This window comes from Phaenicophaeus curvirostris, chromosome 1, assembly GCF_032191515.1.
Source record: "Phaenicophaeus curvirostris isolate KB17595 chromosome 1, BPBGC_Pcur_1.0, whole genome shotgun sequence".
NCBI lineage: Eukaryota > Metazoa > Chordata > Aves > Cuculiformes > Cuculidae > Phaenicophaeus > Phaenicophaeus curvirostris.
In genome coordinates this window covers 199,932,993-199,952,649 of record NC_091392.1, presented here as the reverse complement: position 1 = coordinate 199,952,649, position 19,657 = coordinate 199,932,993, and the positions used below count along the sequence as shown (strand labels likewise).

Genomic DNA, 19,657 nt, shown 5'->3' with positions numbered 1-19,657 from the left:
GACACTCACAGGAGTTAGCGTTACTGGACAAGAAAGTTTTAAAAGGATTCTAGTTAAAGTGATGAAGAAGGTGTTGCAAGAGAGAAACACCTTTATGATTCTTTCAGGGAAAAAATGTGAGTGAAGAGATGAGATGACCCTATGGAATTAACCCAGAATTAGGACAGAAAAGGTTTAAAGAACTGTATACATATCTTCTAAAATATTTTATTTTCTCCCATTATAAAAAAAAAAAAAAAGTTCAAGTTTTATTAACATTCAGTTAAAGTTGAATAAACACAAAAATACAGTAAAGCCTAAGAGGGAAGTTCAGGAACCCTTCAGCTCAGAACAAACCCATATGGTTGATTTGGCTCTCAAAACAATACTTTTAAAACACTTTATGTGTAGATTATGATATCTTGTCTATTATGGGCATGTGAAGAAACGATAGAGATGCTGCATCATCTTGTCCTCTATGTATGATACCTTAAAGGTTTATTAAATAAAATTTTCTGTCCTGTACAGCTAGCAGTCATTTTCTAATACCATTACTTAAGTGGCCTGTTTCTGTTACTTAGCATGATGCTTCTGCAATGAATTAAAATGAGTGAAGAAGAAAAAATTACGCAATTGTGAGATAATCAAAACAGAGTTAAGATGGGTGTCCCACATGTTTGGATAAAGATCCCCTTATTACAGACCAACTTTTTGTTAAGTCTAGGATACAAATTTGACTTTGTTTATAACATTTTAACAACTTCCTCTAAATCTCAGTTTTTGTAGTAGAGGAAGGTTCAGGGTGCTGGACAGTTCTGTCTTTCCAGCAAGCTTGGCAGTTTGGGGAAGGTTATAGTTCTGCCCAGTGATTACAAAATATTCTTTTTGCCATCATGTGTTTTGTGCAGGTTGACCTCTACAAACTGTTAATAGATGGTATTGTCTGATGAATAAGCTCTACTTAGTTTAAGGGAGAGTCACGGTTGGAGGCATGACCTGTCCATCCATCTGCTGTTTTGAGAATATTACAAATGGCCAGTACTTTGATATAAACCATCAAAACTGTTCTCCTTGTTCTCAAGTGAGAGAAGGAACGTAAATTTTTAACCTAAAAGCAAATTGTTGAGTTTTCTATCAGATATAGATATCAGACATATAGGTAGAAAACCAGATATCAGATAGTCAGATTTACAGAAGTACATCCTAGTACAAACCTGGATGTCACTTTGCTGTTTAATGTTTAATACATACAGAACTATACTGATGTAACAAATCATGGCCAGGAAGTAACCTCTCTTTTAATGATAGATTAGCATGATAAAGTAGCACCCAGTCACGTCTAGAGAGAGATCTAGGTTCCTGCAGACTTCCTATGGTTTTGAAGAAACTGGTAATAGGAAGATCCACAGAAAGACTGAAGTGCTTTAGTGTTGTTCACTCAAATGCACAGCAGTGTGATGCCTGGATTCTGGGGCTGAATACACATAATATTGTGGCTTCCATATAAATAGTTGGATAAATTTAGACATGTGTGAACTGCATTATCAAAAGTCAGCTTAGTAAACAGAGAGGCAGAGGGTACATGGATGCCTTCAGAACATATTTTTTTTGTGTCCTGCATGCAGATACCAGAGGCAATTGCTTGTAAACAAGATAATCAGCACACCGAGACCAGTCCAAATATTTCAGTCTTGTTATCATAACCAATTTGCCTGGAGATGCACACTCCTAATAATTCTGTATCTGAATGAGGTAATTTAGAGCCTGCCTTGTAATTTCTATGTGTAACTTGTGGAGTCAGGGCCTAGACAGTGGAGTTCTGATTAGAGAGCTACTGCACTTCAGCTGGACTTGATTTCCTACTTGTGGAGGAGCTGCAGTTCCAAAGCTGCAGTTTTAATGCAAATCTAGATTTCAGATTCCTTTTGCAGAACCTAAGTAGTGAAAAGTAATTGGCTTGTGTTTCCTTCAGAAGTAGTTTTCTATCTATGTCCAAATTACATACAAAAAGGAGCTCAGAATAACTGATAAAACCCCAAACATTATCTGATGCAACTTTCTCCAATTAACATGAAGACTAGGACAGCTGTGTAAGAAATAGAAGAACAGGACAACCCCTGTGGACCTTAGCAGAAAGAGTTTTATTGTAGCAGGTTGTCAGTTTAGCAGCTTACTATGCAGACATCAGGAAGGTGATCCTCATAGCACTGGAATTATTCATCTTTGGTGAAGCATTTCTCATGAGAATAAGTTTTATAACAGTAAAGGGGAGGCATAAAAGAGACATCCTGTAATACGGCTGCAAACTGAGCTTTGCCCTTTAGAAAGAGAGTAAAACAAGTTATAGTTTAACATCTGTATGGATCTTCATGCTGTGGAAAGATTATGTAGCAATGTGCCCTGCAGACAGCAGTGTCACTGTGAGGTAGGAGGGAGCATGCATCTGCCTTCTCCTGTCCACATCAGCGCTGTTCTCATTCTAACAATGGGAGTCATCATTCTCCATTAAGCTCATACTAAAAGCTTTGAATAAAAGCCTTAAAAAGCTGAGCTGAAAGTATCAATTCTGAGGGAAACTTGTGAATCTGGATGAAAACTTCCATTTCTTTTTAATCTCGCTATGGTAAACCTTGTAATTAAGATGATTAAATGGCTGAATAAAACCCTATATTTATGCCCTTTAGAATACCACAATGAAAAGCCATAATTCTGTTTATAGAAAAAAAGCAATAGAGACCTTCTAAAATGGAGACATCAAGTAAAGTTTGTTATTTAAGCAACTGGTAATTAATAAACCTCTCACATTGCAAGGGTACCTAAGATTTAACTATCTAGTAAATGCATCTTGGGGAAAAACCTAATGGTGGGGTGAGAAAAAATCAAATGTCATGTCTATGGAAAATAAAAAGAAGATAAAATGTTATTTTTTTAGATTAACAAGATATTCACTATTAATATATTTCTCAAGGGTTAGCTTAAATATTTGTAACAAAAGAGGTATTATTAGTGGAAAAACTTCTACGATACACATATTAAAATGGTCCAGGATTCCAGATGAAGTCAGAAGCAACATCTTTTCGGAGTGAGAGCCCAGAAAAAGCAAGAGATAAGAATCTGCTGCTGACTATTTGTTATAAAGGGTCTGCTTTGTTCACTGTTCCAAAAGAGGGGATAGTGCCTCTCACAAAACTATCACATTTTTTTGCTCACCTATTTATCAGCAAAGATGGCAAAACCCTAAGAAACTCTTCTATTAAAACCAAGAAATAATTATCTCCTCTAAATCTGTACTGCAGACATTCTGAATATATTTCAGATGTACGTTTCTTTTCTTACTTCCTCTGTAAAATATTTGGAAAACAATCTAATGAAAACCTACATGAATAAATTATGTATACATTAGGTTTGTGTTTGTTTGTTTATTGCATTATATCTTGATAATATATCACATCATTAAGAAATAGATATCATGTCTGTGTACATAAGAAAGTTATTTTCTGATTAAATTGTCAAAAGAAATTAGGGCAATATTTTTTTCAGTTAGTGGTGTTTTGTAAATACTTTCAGTTCTTTCTAGAATTGTGTTTTGGTAGAATGGAATGTATCTAAATTATTTACCTTACCTTCTATTTTACAAGATGTTAATATACCTGTATCTCTTTTAATATACTTTTCTATATAGTTATCTTCCTTTTCTTACAGTGATATTGTCATTTTCTTAAAGGGCTCAGTCCTGAAATTCTTAGGCAAATTTATAAGTAGTTATTGACTTTAGAGATCAAGGAATGGGATTCTGTTGAAGGACAAATTGCTTATGTCGTTGTGGAGAATGATTAGGTTTAATATTGTATCATGGATTTATCTCCTGGGATGAGTAAGTGAAAATTATTTCTAAAGGTGCCGATCAATGTGAATAAATCAATACAGTAGAGCTTGCAGTGTTTATCTGCAAAAATTTCTCTGTCATCAAAACCACTTTCATAACTCATGATCTTGTTAACATTAAACGTTTCAACATTTCACACATGCTTTAAACAGTCTTCAGCTTAGTATCCACTACCATAGCTACATATTCTCTTGAAAGTTCATCTCCCAGGTTAAGCGTTAATATTTCTTAGGTCTATTTAGAAGGCAATACAATCTTTGCAAATCACACACACAAACTAAAATGGTGAATCTAGAAACCGAATGCTTTAAAAAGAAACAATTAAAAAAATGTATCGTATGTTCCTGCACACAAATCCTTTAAGTTCCTCTGCTCTGCAAGACCTGTGCAGCTGGAAGAGAAGCTCCTTATTTGCTGCTTAATTTCAGAATTGAATTCACACACTTTCCCCTTAAGGTTCTGCTTTTGTCCAAAATTATTTTTCAGAAACTGGCTCTGAATTGCAAGTTATATTTCACTGATGTTTTCTACTATAGCATCATGGAATGATTTCCTGTTGAAACATCACCAGGTATAGAATGTTTTTGGAAGGCCCATGGAGGTAGCTCTCCCCTTTCAAGGAGACTCTAGCCACTGTATTAATACCACTTGTAGTCTCATTGCAGCACCACGACTTACAGTGCCTCAGTATTTGGCAAGTAAGAAGCTGGAGGGAAATTGCCTGTGATTCTGCACTGCACTGCACAAATTAAAAGGAGGACAAGTCCCCTTCCTATTCACATGAGATCATGTTTACATCTGCATATCAATGCAGTTTTTCAGCTTCCAGTGATTGCTCCTCTACACTGCAGAACCTTTCTTGGCATAGTTCTGATGAAAAAATTATGCCAACAGGGGGCTCAAAATATTTTCAAGAAGTAATATTCCTGCTGGCATAGCATAACAGTGCTCAGACAACATGAGCTAAACCAGCTGAATGCTGTCTGTGAGCACAGTAGTTCCCACAGCAGGGGTTTTGCTGGCCTGCTGGTGAAAATGAAATACACCAGCCTTTCACCATCAAAGTCATTGTCTGTATTATAGTAGCACATTCCATTGGAATCTGTCTAAATATGAGATTAAAAGCATAATTTGAGGGAAAAATTATAAACAGTTTGATGACATATGAGGTGCATTTTGAGGAATGACATCTGTTACAAGGCATATGACTACTTCACTATTGATGCCTGTCTTTACTGACACTCTTCAGTTTGTTTGGGGAAATCAAATTCAGCTGTGGTGTTTAAACTGTCTCTCACTGCTTCTGCCTACGCCTTTTCCCTCTCAGTTTACTTATCATAATCAAGCCTTAACACCATGCATTCATTTCTATCATGTACAGAATGTAGCATGAAACTCAGAAATAGGTTACAAAGGCAGCCACAGTAAGAGAATGTAGAGAGAAGAGAAGAGAAGAGAAGAGAAGAGAAGAGAAGAGAAGAGAAGAGAAGAGAAGAGAAGAGAAGAGAAGAGAAGAGAAGAGAAGAGAAGAGAAGAGAAGAGAAGAGAAGAGAAGAGAAGAGAAGAGAAGAGAAGAGAAGAGAAGAGAAGAGAAGAGAAGAGAAGAGAAGAGAGATGGACAGAATATAAGAAGTGTAAATTACAGTGGTAATTGGAACACGCTATTAACAATCATTCAAACTGAACACCTTTCTCTAACAGAAACTCAGAGGAGAATTTATTTTCTGCAGCTCTTCCCACTGCATTGTGACTTTTTTCCCAGGGCTCAAATTTGGAGGAAGAAAAGTCCTCTCAGTACAGACTTCATTTTTCTGAAGACAAAAAGGGTAGGCTACACTGCATCTATTGAAAACCAAGAGATTCTGCCTCACATAACTTCTCCAAGTGTTATATGGTATGCAAATATAAAGGTAAACTTAATTACCTACAGATATTGCAGGAGTGCCAATTTGAAAAATAAAAACATAACCTCTCTGGAATATATACACTTTCATTTGGGAACCTACAGACATTTCATGGGATTTGTGATATTACTGACTTTTTGTATTACTTCTTTCTGGTACACAATGGAAACTAAGCTATACAGCAAAATGAAGCAACTAAAATCATGACTGTACTGCTGAAAAAAAAGACAATTTGTATTCAACAACTGTATCTTGATGCTGACATTTGGAACAATTTCTGAAGGTTTCTAAGCTTGGAAAGAAATCTTCCGTGACCTCAAGGCAGCATATTCACCACTGGTGGCACGGAGGATATTGTTATATTCAAGTTTTATACTGGGAATAAGACAATCTTGTAACAAAAATCACGCTGCTATTCAGTGGCATTTGCAGTATACAGGCTTTAATTATTCCTTTGGCACTCCAAAACCAGTCAGCAGATTATTGGATACTTTATATTTTAAGTTCCACAATCAAATACACATTGTATATAAAATAATGAACGTTGAATAATGAGTATACTGTAAAGGACCAGTGCTCAAACAAACTGCAGCCTACTGTACCTGGTGAGTGAAGTGGAGGGGAGCACATCAGAACAACTCCTTGACCTTCACGTACAGAGACAGCACTTCTTGTCCGACCACTGAAATTCCCCAGATCTATCAAAAGAACAGAGTATTTTAGTTGCATACCAAAGATTTTAAATTTTGTTGCTACTGTGACTTACATTTTATGTCCTCTTGTGAAGCTGACAGTTCCTTTTTTCATATCTTAATCTATAATAGAAGGGCCTTTAAAAGTAGATCTGTTTCCATTGCAAAGAATTCCATGCTGCATCAGCACTTCATCATTCTCTTTAGTGCACTCGGATACAGTATCAAAGGAAAAGAAACAGACACTATAAATACTATTTATAAAAACATTCAATACTGCTTTTCTAATTTTTTTCCATGCCTTTTTTTTTTCTTTTTTTTTTTTTTTTTCACAAATAGAAGTGATACATACACAGTGGAAAGAGAAGAAATTGAAGTAGATAGAACATTTTGGCTAATGTACACACTGAAGGTGCTGATAATCTATTCTGGAAAAGTGGATGGCACATTTTGATGAGACGAAAAATCAGCCCCATTGGTTCTAAACACAAATCTGGTCTATGGTACATTTACTCTTTCCAAATACTTTCCTTCTGATTTCTCTAAACACAATCTAGTTGTGAGTAAACATATTTTCCCTCCAAGGTTCTTCTCCAGCAGGAGAATAAGGAACATTTCACTTTTTGTACAAAAACTTTTGAATGAGTCTGTAGGACACAGCTCTGAACAGTTTGTTTTATTTATTTAAAGCCTCTCAAAAGAGCTGATCACTCCATTTACCACAGGGAACATTGGAGTTCGATTCACATTTCAGATGGATACCTATGCTCTAGCACGTATATCTGTAACAGAAGAGATGTGACAGATCAGTTCTGCCATCAGACTGATGTCTTCATCTGTTCCTCAGTGTCAGTGATGCCATTTAATGCCTCTGTTCACTCAGGGTCTTTTTATAGAGATATTTCTCTCTGATGTGGATTAAGGAGAAGAGAGCTGCAATAAGGGTACCCAAAGATACTATTGAAAAGGACACAAAAGCTTCAGCAGGCACTGAATGAGGATCCAAAATATGAATAGATGGGGCCTGTGGGAGCAACTCTCTTATTGGCATTCAATGACCCATAGGCATATCTATTCATTTCTGTTTACAGACCAAGATGTTGGTATGAGCCAGACAGCATGGGACAGTTTGAATGGGTTGAGTAGAATTATTACTTTCTTAACTGCACTCAGTTGACAATTCTCTGTCAGATGCTGAAGCTCCACATATTGTTCCATACCTAATAGTACATAAAACTGAATTTCAATAACTTTGAAAAGTAATATAAGTTTGGGGTTTTTTTGATTGATTTAATAATATATTCAGGTGAACATTTTAGTAGAAAGAGACTTTTAATCTGTCCAAATGCTTTTTCACATTTCTAAAAGATATCTTGGACATAGCCAGAAGCTTAACTTTGAAATGCATCTAAATTTGCACTGTCTTTGGCTACAATAAATCAGTGTTCTCATTTCAGCAATAGATATCATGGTTAAATAAAGAAAAGGTGGATGAACTTCAGAAAAAAAAATAACAACAAATAAGAGGACAGTATTCCTAGATTATACAAAATTTTGCTATGAAATTTTTAATGATATATTACACTGCACTTTAAAATAAACCCACAATGGGTTACATTCCAATCTGGTGTCACGTAATTAATGTTACCTGATACTACATTCTGCAGCAATGTATTTACTATGATGTTATGTCTAGAAAATAACACGGCTGCTATATCCCTCCATAATCAGTTGTTTTGGATGAGAGTATGGATTGCAATGAAAATGTTTCTTAGTTTAGCATGTCTGAATTTCACATGTATGTGACTTTGTGTATAAAATGTTACATATGTTTATGTTAAGCCCTGTATTTTTCCAAAAAGAAGCTGATACATCAATGCATGCTGTCTGCAGTCTATTAGGAAATCAATGTTTATATTTCATTTTAATGCAGAATTTAGGAATAAAATAATCTTTTTTTTTTTTTTAGTGCCTTATTGCTGAGTTCTTGTAAAAACAGTGTGTATACTTAAGGACTTTTTTCAAGGACAAATTTTCGGGCAAGAATGGCACTGAATTTCCATAAAATTGTTCTTGTAGCCTTCCTTCTCAAGAAAATATGATGAATCTTCTCTGTATGGTTGTCCTGAAACATACAGTTTGATTTACTCTTCAAATGCCTTCAAAGCTCCACACTTGATGAATGAACAAACCTCAGTGAATTTAAATTGTTGACATAACTTGAACTGATGTGACATGACTGCAACATGTTTTGAGAAGATGTTCTGAAGTCCAAATAACTGCTCTGTAAGAAATCCATAGGAAATTTCTCTCTATGTTGGAATAGACATTATCATAGCAGTAGTTTCTTAGCCACCATTCGGAGGAAAAAAACACCTATGCTGCAGACATCTGGAAAAGACCTTGAATACCACTGACTACCTGAAACTGATACTACAAATCTGGTACATGCAGTATGAAAGGAATTCAATAGTAAAAATTCATGTCAGTGTATGGAGAGATTCTCTGCAATTTTATATGGAGAGCAGCACAAGGAAGCAATCTTTCATACTTCTTTGAGATTTGATTTCACAGACTGTTTCTGCAATTTCTTGTAAACATGAAACTAAATAATCTGAATTTTTAGATTTTTTTTTTTATTTTGATTACAAACTTAATTTGACATACTGAATTACTTCTTAAAAAAGAATTAATTCGCGAATTTTTTTTGGAAAAACATAATTTACATCTATCTCCTGGAATGTAGAATATTTTTATTTTAATGTAGAACAGCCTGGTCTAGTGGGAAGTGTCCATGCCCATGGCACAGTAGTTGGAATTTGATGATCTTTATGGTCCCTTCCAACTCAAACCATTCTATGATTCTATGATTCTATGAAAGAATGGAATTAAAGAGAAATTTAGTTTCCTGCAAATCTCAGCCATTTCATACATAGCCACTTGGAAAAAAAAAGAACGGCAACTACTTAATACATTTTTCAGCTGCTTATCATCTTACTTTAAAAATACTGAAAAAATAGGAAATAAAAGACAGGGTGGATGGCGTAGAGGACCCTAACCTCTCACACCATGGTGCTGGTCATCAGTTCAGTATTCTTGCCACTGTATAACCCACAACATGGGCAGCATGACAGACAACCACACAGAGAATGAATATGTCTTTCATACTATTATGATGTATAGAGTTGACTGATAAGAAAATGCCTTTTTGTGCTCCACAGGTGTTCATCTTATGCCCGGAAAAATTAATTTGCTGTTGCCTCAGTGCTAGAGACAAAGATGATAACATCCTAGATAACCCTTCCATATCCTTTAGCAGGAGGCACAGGTTTGACCACTTTGAAAATGCCTAGTTGAGTGTCGGTCAACTTTATTAATATAAACACATTACTAACAATATATTTGCAAAACATCTAAAGAACATTTAGGATGGGGGAGGTGTGGCAGGAGTAGAGCAATTGTCCTTATTATTAGAGGTATATTCAATTCAACAAATATTATACAATGTCACTGGAGAATAATCTTTGACACAGTGGAAGTCACTTCTGTGAGAGGGAATTTGTAGAGCAGTTCCAAACCTAGTGAAGACACAGGACATTAAATCCAGTGGGTCTGGTGCAATGCTTTCTGGATCTTTTTCTTATACTTCAGGTGTAATTAGCTCAGAGTAGTACCCAGGCTTTGACAGAAGTTATAAGCTTAGGAGATACATTCAAATCCCTTATCCAAAGTAGCTATCACGTATAATAATATGACTGTGTCTGCAGTGGCTGTCTCTCTTTATTTTAGGCAGCTACTCCATGATAAACCTAGCATGGAAGATGTGGAAGAATTAAACTCTCTGTCCAAATTTATCATGGAGTTTAAAATGGAAATCATATGATATGTGTTAAAATCTTTAAAGACATATGCTGAAGACAAGGGTAAACCAGGCAATATTCTTTCTAATAAGGTAAAAATAGCTCTACACAAGGTAAGATTCTTCTGTCAAGCCAAGGACAATCTTATTCATTTCATTTTCACTGCAGAGAGGGTAGCCTTCCTCTCCTTGTATTTGAAGGATGTGACTAAGAAATAGACCTCGAGACGGTATTGTAACTATTTACAAAGTTAAGATTTACAGTGAAAAGAATTCCATTAAAAATATGGTTTTCAAAATTCCATTAAAACCTACATCAAAAACATATTTTGTCTTTACTGTCTAAGCAATGGGAAATACAAATGTTGTGTTTAATAGCCTATAAACACAAGCTATAGAAGAATGAAAGGTAGGTATTAAGAAGAAATGACATATGTGATTGCACAGAGAAATTTTACATTGGATGAATTAATATCAAGATGTCCAAAGAAATTAATAGATCATTTTGTGTTGACATACACCTGTTTTCTAGGAATAGCAGATGAAACAGGGGGAGCCATATTATTAAAGTCACTCACTGGACCTGAGAGAAACTTCTCATATTGAAGATTATAACTAGAAAAGGTATGAAAGGAAGCTCAGACAAAAAGGTTTCTGCCATGACTGAAACACCACCTCACCATGGTTAATTGAAAAAGCACACATCCTGAACTTCTGAAAATTACATTACCATATGACTTTTAGGTGACAAAATAAGGGTAAGATTCAAGTGCTTTAGAATGTATCATGCTTATTGTCATTGCTGCTGTTATTATTTATTACCAGAAAGCTTTTGAATCCTTCATGGATGATCACTCTGACATGACCTCAGAAAGGTCATTTTTTTCTCAGAGAAGCTAATATGCAAGTATATAACAAAGTACAACAGAGACAGACTACAGGGAAGCAATGTTATATTTTTAAGCCTATACACCACACACCCTGTGTCTCTGTAGAGAGACCCATTGCAGACCCCACAGAAGAGTTTTGAAGGAAGTGGGTGGTTATATAGATGTTTTGAAGGCTTTCCCACAAAAGATGACAAGGAACATAGGAGAAAGCTTAAAGTTTCCTCTCTGACAATGTAAAAGATGAAGGAAAAAAAGGCACTTCTAGATACTTTTTTCTTATATTTAAATAAACATTTTCCAGAAACGTTCTCAGATACTGCAATGTAGAGGTTTTTTATTCAGGTGGAAAAAAGTCATTAAAGGATCTTTGAACAGTGGTGGTCCTTGAGCATGTTCCTGTAAAAATAATGAGTTTTCTTTCTACCAGTCTGTCAGCATAAAATATAATGCATACACTATTGATTAATTAACCCTGAACCAAATATTCACTATGAAATGAAGAGGAGTAGTTAAGTGAAGGAGGATTATTTTTTTCTGTTCTGAATGACGTATTTTTATGAATAGCATTTTTACTTATTATAACAATCAAAAAATACTTAGTCTACTGCTAACGGTATTATTAACTTGTTTATTGTCCATCTCCATATAGCTGTCTATGATTAGTTGTTTACTTCATAAGAAGGGAATATTTTTTGTAGTTTTTGCATTTCTAGTCACAGAGAAGTCATCAATACATTAATGTGGCTAATACATGCTGTCATGGTATAACTTATGTAGTAAAGATTAACTATTGTGGTGAAGATAATAAATATATAGAACTATTTCCTGAAATGTTTTATTGATTCTTGTATGAAATGTAATATAATATTTTTTTCTTTTTCATTTCCTTCACAAATTAGATTATTATTTATGATTGTTATTAATTAGAAAATTAGGGAATTTTATATTAGACAAAATATAGAATTTGCCTCTTTTTACAGTGCTATACTGCCTAAAAGGATATACAGCTTTCCAATTAAAATATTAACGATCTGTTATCCCATGTAGACTTTATATAAAATATGGATAGATATATTTATTCCACAGTTTCTTCTTTATCAGCTACTAATTTTTCATAATGTAGTTTTTTATGAAAGGCTACCCCAGAAATCTTATATATATGGGAGCTTTGAAGGATTTTTTATTTTGTTAAAACAGCATCAATGAATACCATCAGCATCATCAATAAAGCTTAATTCTTCCCTGAGCCTTGAAGAAGAAAGGGAATTTGTAGATCTCAAAATCTCCCTGAACTTCAGTAGGATATCTGCACTCATAAATCATGAAGTACTTGATCAAAGTGAATTAGAAGTAGAAATATTTACATATAGAATAAAAAAACAAGTTTGTGTTGAAAACTGTAGAGCTACCATATGATTCAACTTGCCATGTTAATTGCATGGTGTTTCAGATGTTTGTAGTTACAGTTGTTGATGGCTGTGATTAATTAACTACAATAATTCTGTGCCTGTCAGGTTTCATCTATTCCCACAAGATTTATTTCAGCATGCTTCTCAGCTGTCTTTCATATCTGCATACTGTAACATCAAAGCACAACACAGAACCAAGTGGAAATACTATAGTTAAGAATTTTTCATCTTATCATTCCATTCATGATTTATCATTTAGAAGCAACAGCTAAAACTAATCAAATAAACAACAAAATTTACATAACAAATTAAAGATTTTCAAATATGATTGTCAACATTTAGTCACAGAAATGAAGTGGGTCAATAAATGGTACTGTTTCCAGAGCTTCTGAGCAAATAGATTTTCACTTTGGTAATATAAGCAATTTATTTTTTGTAAACACACTGTTTTACATAATGTTATCTGTGTTTTGAGAAACACGCTTATCTATTTGCGTCCATTTTAACACATCTTGCAGGCACAGAGAGATCATAGAATCACAGAATCATAGAATGGTCTGTGTCGGAAGGGACCTTCAAAGATCATCCAGTTCCAACCCTCCTGCCATGGACAGGGACACCTCCCACCAGATAAGGCTGCTCAAGGCCCCATCCAACCTGGCCCTGAGCACCTTCAGGGATGGGGCAGCCACAGCTTCCCTGGGCAAACTGCACCAGTGCCTCACACCCTCATTGTGAAGAATTTCTTCCTTATGCCTAGCCTAAATCTTCCCGCTTTCTATTTAAATCCATTTCCCCTCATCCTATCACTACATGCCTTTGTAAAAAGTCCCTCCTCAGCTGTCCTGAAGTCCCCCTTCATGTACTGGAAAGCTGCTGCAAGGTCTCCAAGGAGCCTTTTCTTCTCCTGCTGAACCCACCTCTCTCAGATTGTCTTCAGAGCAAAGGTCCTGCAGTTTCCTGATCATCTTTGTAGCCCTCCTCTGTTCCCATTCCAACAGTTCCATATCCTTCTTATTTTGAGGATTCTAGAACTGGACAGAATATTCCAGGTGCAGTCTCACAAGAGCAGAGTAGAGGGAGAGAATCACCTTCCTTTACTTGCTGGCCATGCTTCTTTTGATGCAGCCCAGGATATGTTTGGCTTTCTGGGCTGAAAGCACACATTGCCAGGTCATGTCAAGCTTCTCATCAATCAGCACCTCCAAGTCTTTCTCCATGGGGCTGGTCTCAATCATGTCATCTCCTATCTTGTTCTGAAATTGCAGATTGCCCTGACCCACGTGTAGGACCTTGCACTTGGCCTTGTTCAACCTCATGAGGTTCACACAGGCCCACTTCTCCATCTTGTTCAGGTCCCTCTGGATGACATCCTATCCTTCTGTTGTGACAACTGCAATGCTCATCTTGGTGTCATCTGCAAACTTGCTGAGGGTGCACTCAATCTTTCTGTCTATATCATTGATGAAAATATTAAACAGTCCTCGTCCCAGTCTGGACCCCTGAGGGACACCACTTGTCATGGATCTCCATCTGGAGATTAAGCCGTTGACCAACCAATTCCTTATCCACCAGTCAACCAATCAAATCCATATCTATACAATTTAAAGAGAAGGTTACACTAACCTGTATAAATTCTGTATAAATGATATTGTTATATCTACTTCCTTGCTTTTTTCCTTTATGCTTGTGATTGCTCCTCTTTTTCTTGTTTTGTTTTTTTTTTTTTAGTCACTATTTTCAATTAGAATAATTCCAAAAATTCAAGGAGATATTACAAATACCATTTTGTCTATTGTAACTTTCTTCCACTAGATGTAAGTTTTCCTTCCTTTAATTAGTGACTAAAGATAGCAATGCCAGTTAGATTTTGCCATGATTAAGCATGGAATGACATAGTATAGTTTCGCATCATACGATGTCATATAGAATTAATAGTCACTAATCTCTTCCCTATAATTTATTGGGAAATCATCATATAGGTGTTGCAGTTCATAGCAGACTGATCTGTAGCAGTGTTAGTAATAAGCAAAAATGCCCTTTTCCAATCAGTCTGTTCCAATCAGTCATTAAGCACAAAATATTCTGTATTTCATTCAGTTAATTAATATTAAAGCGTAAATCATTGCAGATGTATATTTATTACTTCTAGCTCATGGATCTGGTCCCAAAGATAACATAATGGCTTTTCTTCAACATGTATAGGTTAATGTTGCAAAACTTGCAAAAGGTCGAGGGCCCTTTCCCCTACCTTTTATGCTGCAAATCTGGTTTTGCCAATGCTGGAATTTATCAGAAAAAAAAGATAAAAAACATTAAGAAATTAAATTATTCTCATCAGGGAAAGGTGGCAAAGGAAGTAAGCTTTATCAGATTCAGAAGAGATGATGTTGACCCCACCTAAATTAATTTTTTTAGAATTTCTACAGCTTATGCATTAGAAGCTATCTTGCTTCTTTTATGCTGTACTGACTGAATGCTATGCTATTTCCATGACGTGTTTCATTTGACCTAGTCTAGATCTCTAATTTAATAAGATATTAATCCTAGTAAAGAATTAATGATTTATTTTTACTAACTACAAAGCAAACAGGTTTACAGATTCAAGCAAAGAATTTTTTAACTTCATGTATATTTGTTTTTAGTGACATAAATTTAGCAAGGGCAGTATAGACAGACACTCAGAAAATAAAACCAAAGCCCATCCTTCCAGGGTCCTATTATGAAGATAACAATGTAGAGATGCTTAATAATCTTATGGCCATGGTTTCTTTTTCTTTGTTTTTTTTCTGACTGAATTGTATTTTGCAGAAATTGAGATTTGTTTCAGAAATTCAAGTTATATGTGTATCAACAGTAAGAGTGTCTGAGAACTGTTATTCAGGTATAAGGTTTTGAGAACAGCATGACTGTCCGGACTACACTAATAGCTGGAGGCTTGTGGACAACATTTCTGTGAGGTATGACATTGAATTCTGACTCCACTCTATACAAGTCATTTCAAAGTGCTGACTTTCCACTAGACTAATGTGTATAAATGCCTCCATACTTCACTTCTTGTCTGTCATAAAGGAAAGAAAGTGATCATAATCTCCAAGAAATTATTTATTTATTCTTCTTTTAGTTGTAGTGCTCAATGTGACCTACAAATCAATTGTGACAAAATAGCTTAGTGCTTTGATATATCCATGGAGTAAATGTGGGAATCCTTGGTCTTAGTTTAATATCTCAACTGCAAATTAAGATGTTACAAACATAGAGTGTTTCTTAGGCAGCAGATGCTTGTTACATATGATCCCAGGTAGCATTTTAAAAAGGCAGTTTGTATTGGAGCATGTTATTCTACTTAATACCAAGTGATATGAGTCACATCAAATCACAGTTTAAGATATGAGCATGTAATTGAACAAGCAAGAGTCACCAAATATAAATAAATTGTCACCAGTCAGCTGAGCTACTACAAATCATTGTCTATGTACTTTACCCTTTTCAATCTGTAAACTAGAATGCATCAATTAAAATCCTTGTGAAGGTGGTGTGATCACTCATTTTATGATGTAATGTGTGGCCAATTAATGGCATACTATTTATTTGTCATGTCAGTAAAGTGAAATCTTTGTAGACTTCAAAATTTCACAAGATCTTGGTTAAAGCTGTATCAAATGCTCTCTAAAGGGCATTTACATCTCCTACCACTCTTTTTACAATCTATTGCTATTCTTCCATGCCACTTATTTCTTAATTCTGTCATAGGATAGTGTCAGAGTGCTTGTTTATCATGCCTCTCCTCTCCTCTCCTCTCCTCTCCTCTCCTCTCCTCTCCTCTCCTCTCCTCTCCTCTCCTCTCCTCTCCTCTCCTCTCCTCTCCTCTCCTCTCCTCTCCTCTCCTCTCCTCTCCTCTCCTCTCCTCTCCTCTCCTCTCCTCTCCTCTCCTCTCCTCTCCTCTCCTCTCCTCTCCTCTCCTCTCCTCTCCTCTCCTCTCCTCTCCTCTCCTCTCCTCTCCTCTCCTCTCCTCTCCTCTCCTCTCCTCTCCTCTCCTCTCCTCTCCTCTCCTCTCCTCTCCTCTCCTCTCCTCTCCTCTCCTCTCCTCTCCTCTCCTCTCCTCTCCTCTCCTCTCCTCTCCTCTCCTCTCCTCTCCTCTCCTCTCCTCTCCTCTCCTTTCTCCTCTCCTGATATCCATATAAGAAATTGAATTCAGACACAGATACATCAGTAGTACCAGGAAGGCTGCCATGTAGTGACAAGGTTGAACTAAGATGTAATCACAGTCATTGTTTTAGGAATCTGCATCAGGCAGCAATCCCTCAGTAGTTCATCTGATCATTTAAACTCCTTTATCATTTGTCACAATTATATATTATTGCCTGTTGATCAATACAAATAAAAGTAAAGTGTTTCCTGAACTAAGTCAGTAATATGTTCCACAATATGAATTGATTTCTTTAAGCAATCTAATAATTGCTTCTCTTTTTAACTGACCTTCCTTGGGCAAAGTAAATTACTGCCAAGTATGTCCCAGCTGTAATAATGACACATATTTCCGTTACTGAAAATAAGCACTATAAAAGCTGTGAAAGATGTTGGCTTGGAAATTATGGATAATTTGGTAGCATTACTTATGCAGCAGGGAAGAATAGCAGGATAGCTTCTCTTGTTATATGGACTGCTGACCATATAACACACAAGAGAGAATCAAATGTTAGACCATGCTAAGCTATCAGTGATACCTAGCCATAGTAGTAAGCAATCCTTTAATTAAAAAAGCAGAAAAAATATTCCCAAAAGGCAGATATTTCCACTTCAGTCAACTGAATCTGCTCACAAGACCGGTCTGAGTATTGTACCAAAGAACCATATTTTCTCCTACATTACTGCTAATGAATTACACAGTACTTGTAAGGCTTTAAGCCATAGTATATCATAATCACAGGACTGTCTTTAGACAAAATTGCCAACAGAAAGCACTGGGCTCCATAGTATGGTCAAAATCAACCCCTGAGAAGTTTTTTAAAAAAAATAGACTGGAAAAATTCTGAGCATGGAATATATGAATTCTCAATGTAATAGGAAAACTTCTGTTAGAGGAATCAGACCTGGTGTACTAAGTTATCATAAAACGGTTGCAACAGTTATTTAGAGAGAATCAGATCTCAGACATAAAAGGGGACAGGGAGGAAAAATGTGAAAAAGAAGTCTAGCTATTGCGGTGTGCATTTGATCATTTTTACCAGCAAGGAGATAAGCCAGGCTTCTGTAGTGAATAACCATTTTGAAGGACTGGAAACTTCACTTCAGAAAAAAAAATTGTCAACGTATTAAAAAGAGTGCCTGGATTTTATACTGAAATAGACCAATAATTAGAGACTGCTAAGTGAAGACTATAAAGGTGGCTGATCTGATTTTAATAGTATGAAATTATGTAAAGAATTAATAGGATATTAATGAATTTCAAAGGGAAAATCAGTAAAGAAGTCCACAGATAAATTCTTACAGAATGACAGTTTCTGCAGCAACCTTGCCAGATGATGACCAAAAGGCTTAGAATAAGCAGATCGGTAACCTCAGAGGTACTGAAAGGATTTCTCATGCATATAAGGTATTAATTTACAAAGGACTTGACGCAGCCAAAGAATCCTACTATCAAAATATAATGAGTGAATTTCTGCATATGTGAGTCTGCAATATTTCAGTACGAATATCTTATTCGTACCTTTTGAGATCTAGATGGCTAACATTATATATTATAAAAGTAGCTTATTTTCCCCTGTAGTTGTTTTTACCAAAAAAAAGGCTGAAGTTTGCTGCCTGAAAAACAGGTCTGTTGGAAATTTCTCTGTTACATAAGCATGATTTGTTGTTCTGACGTCAAACTTGTAAAAAGAGGATGACAAATCCAAAAAGCTTTAGAGAAAAGTTATGAGAGTAATTTACACTACAGAAAACTTTTTACAGTGACAAATGCTTAAGTCTAGGAAAAAATATTCTGAACTTAAAATGAGAAAATTCTTTTTCTTTTCATTTTCTTTTAGGAAAACCTCGGATTTTCTAAATCAATGTCCTAGAGAGTCCAGCTGATCATACGAACAAACATTATGTGTTTAAGTTCATTTCTAGAAATGATCCCCTTAAATTCAGTGGGATTACTTTACTGATTTAAATGTGTGTATTTAAATTATATACATCAGAATATGACTTTTAACATAGATTTAATGCATTTTTTTTACACAAAAAAATAATAGCAAATGAAGAGATACTCTTAGAAAAGATAAATAAAAATAGTGAATCCTTTTCAGTGATCTGCGATAAAGAACAGGAAAATGATACGGGATTGCTACAATGTTATCACTTTAATAATGATTGAAGAAATCTCATCTCAGGAACTGACTTTTAAGGATCTGGTACCTTAACACCAGAGGAGAACTGCATCAATGCTATAAAATTAATTTAATTGAAAATATTTTGGTTAATTCATTGTAACCCATTTTACATGTTTTGCACTCAAAGGAGAGGAAGTGGGATTTTTATAAGCGTAATTGCAAACTATTGACAAGAACAACTATAGTGTTAGTATACATTAATATTATCCTAGTCAGTTGCTACTAAATATTACATGTTTCTAGTTAACAATAAAATGTGGATTGTAGGTTATAAGTGAATGTGGTTAAGCTCATTCCAAATAACAACGTCATGCTAGAGTATTTAAACTTACTGATTCAGATGAAATCACATCATAAATTTCTACAGGCTACCAAACATGAATCAATGAATCATAGAATCACCAGGATGGAAGAGACCCACTGGATCATCGAGTCCAACCATTCCTATCAATCACTAAACCATGCCCCTCAGCACCTTGTCCACCTGTACCTTAAACACCTCCAGGGAAGGTGACTCCACCACCTCCCTGGGCAGCCTGTTCCAGTGCCCAATGACCCTTTCTGTGAAAATTTTTTTCCTAATGTCCAGCCTGACCCTCCCCTGGCGGAGCTTGAGGTCATTCCCTCTTGTCCTGTCCCCTGTCACTTGGAAGAAGAGGTC

The 19,657-nt window shown here is 35.6% G+C and overlaps 1 protein-coding gene across 3 annotated transcripts in view; it reads right to left on the bottom strand.

Moving 5' to 3' along the window:
• Positions 1–19,657, bottom strand: part of CNTN5 (contactin 5) — a 666,657-nt gene that overhangs the window by 173,148 nt on the left and 473,852 nt on the right. For all 3 annotated transcript variants that reach the window (XM_069883473.1, XM_069883470.1, XM_069883471.1), the window contains exon 6: positions 6,372–6,467. In XM_069883473.1, the coding sequence (XP_069739574.1) occupies positions 6,372–6,467 (96 nt within the window). The remainder of the gene's footprint in view (positions 1–6,371; positions 6,468–19,657) is intronic.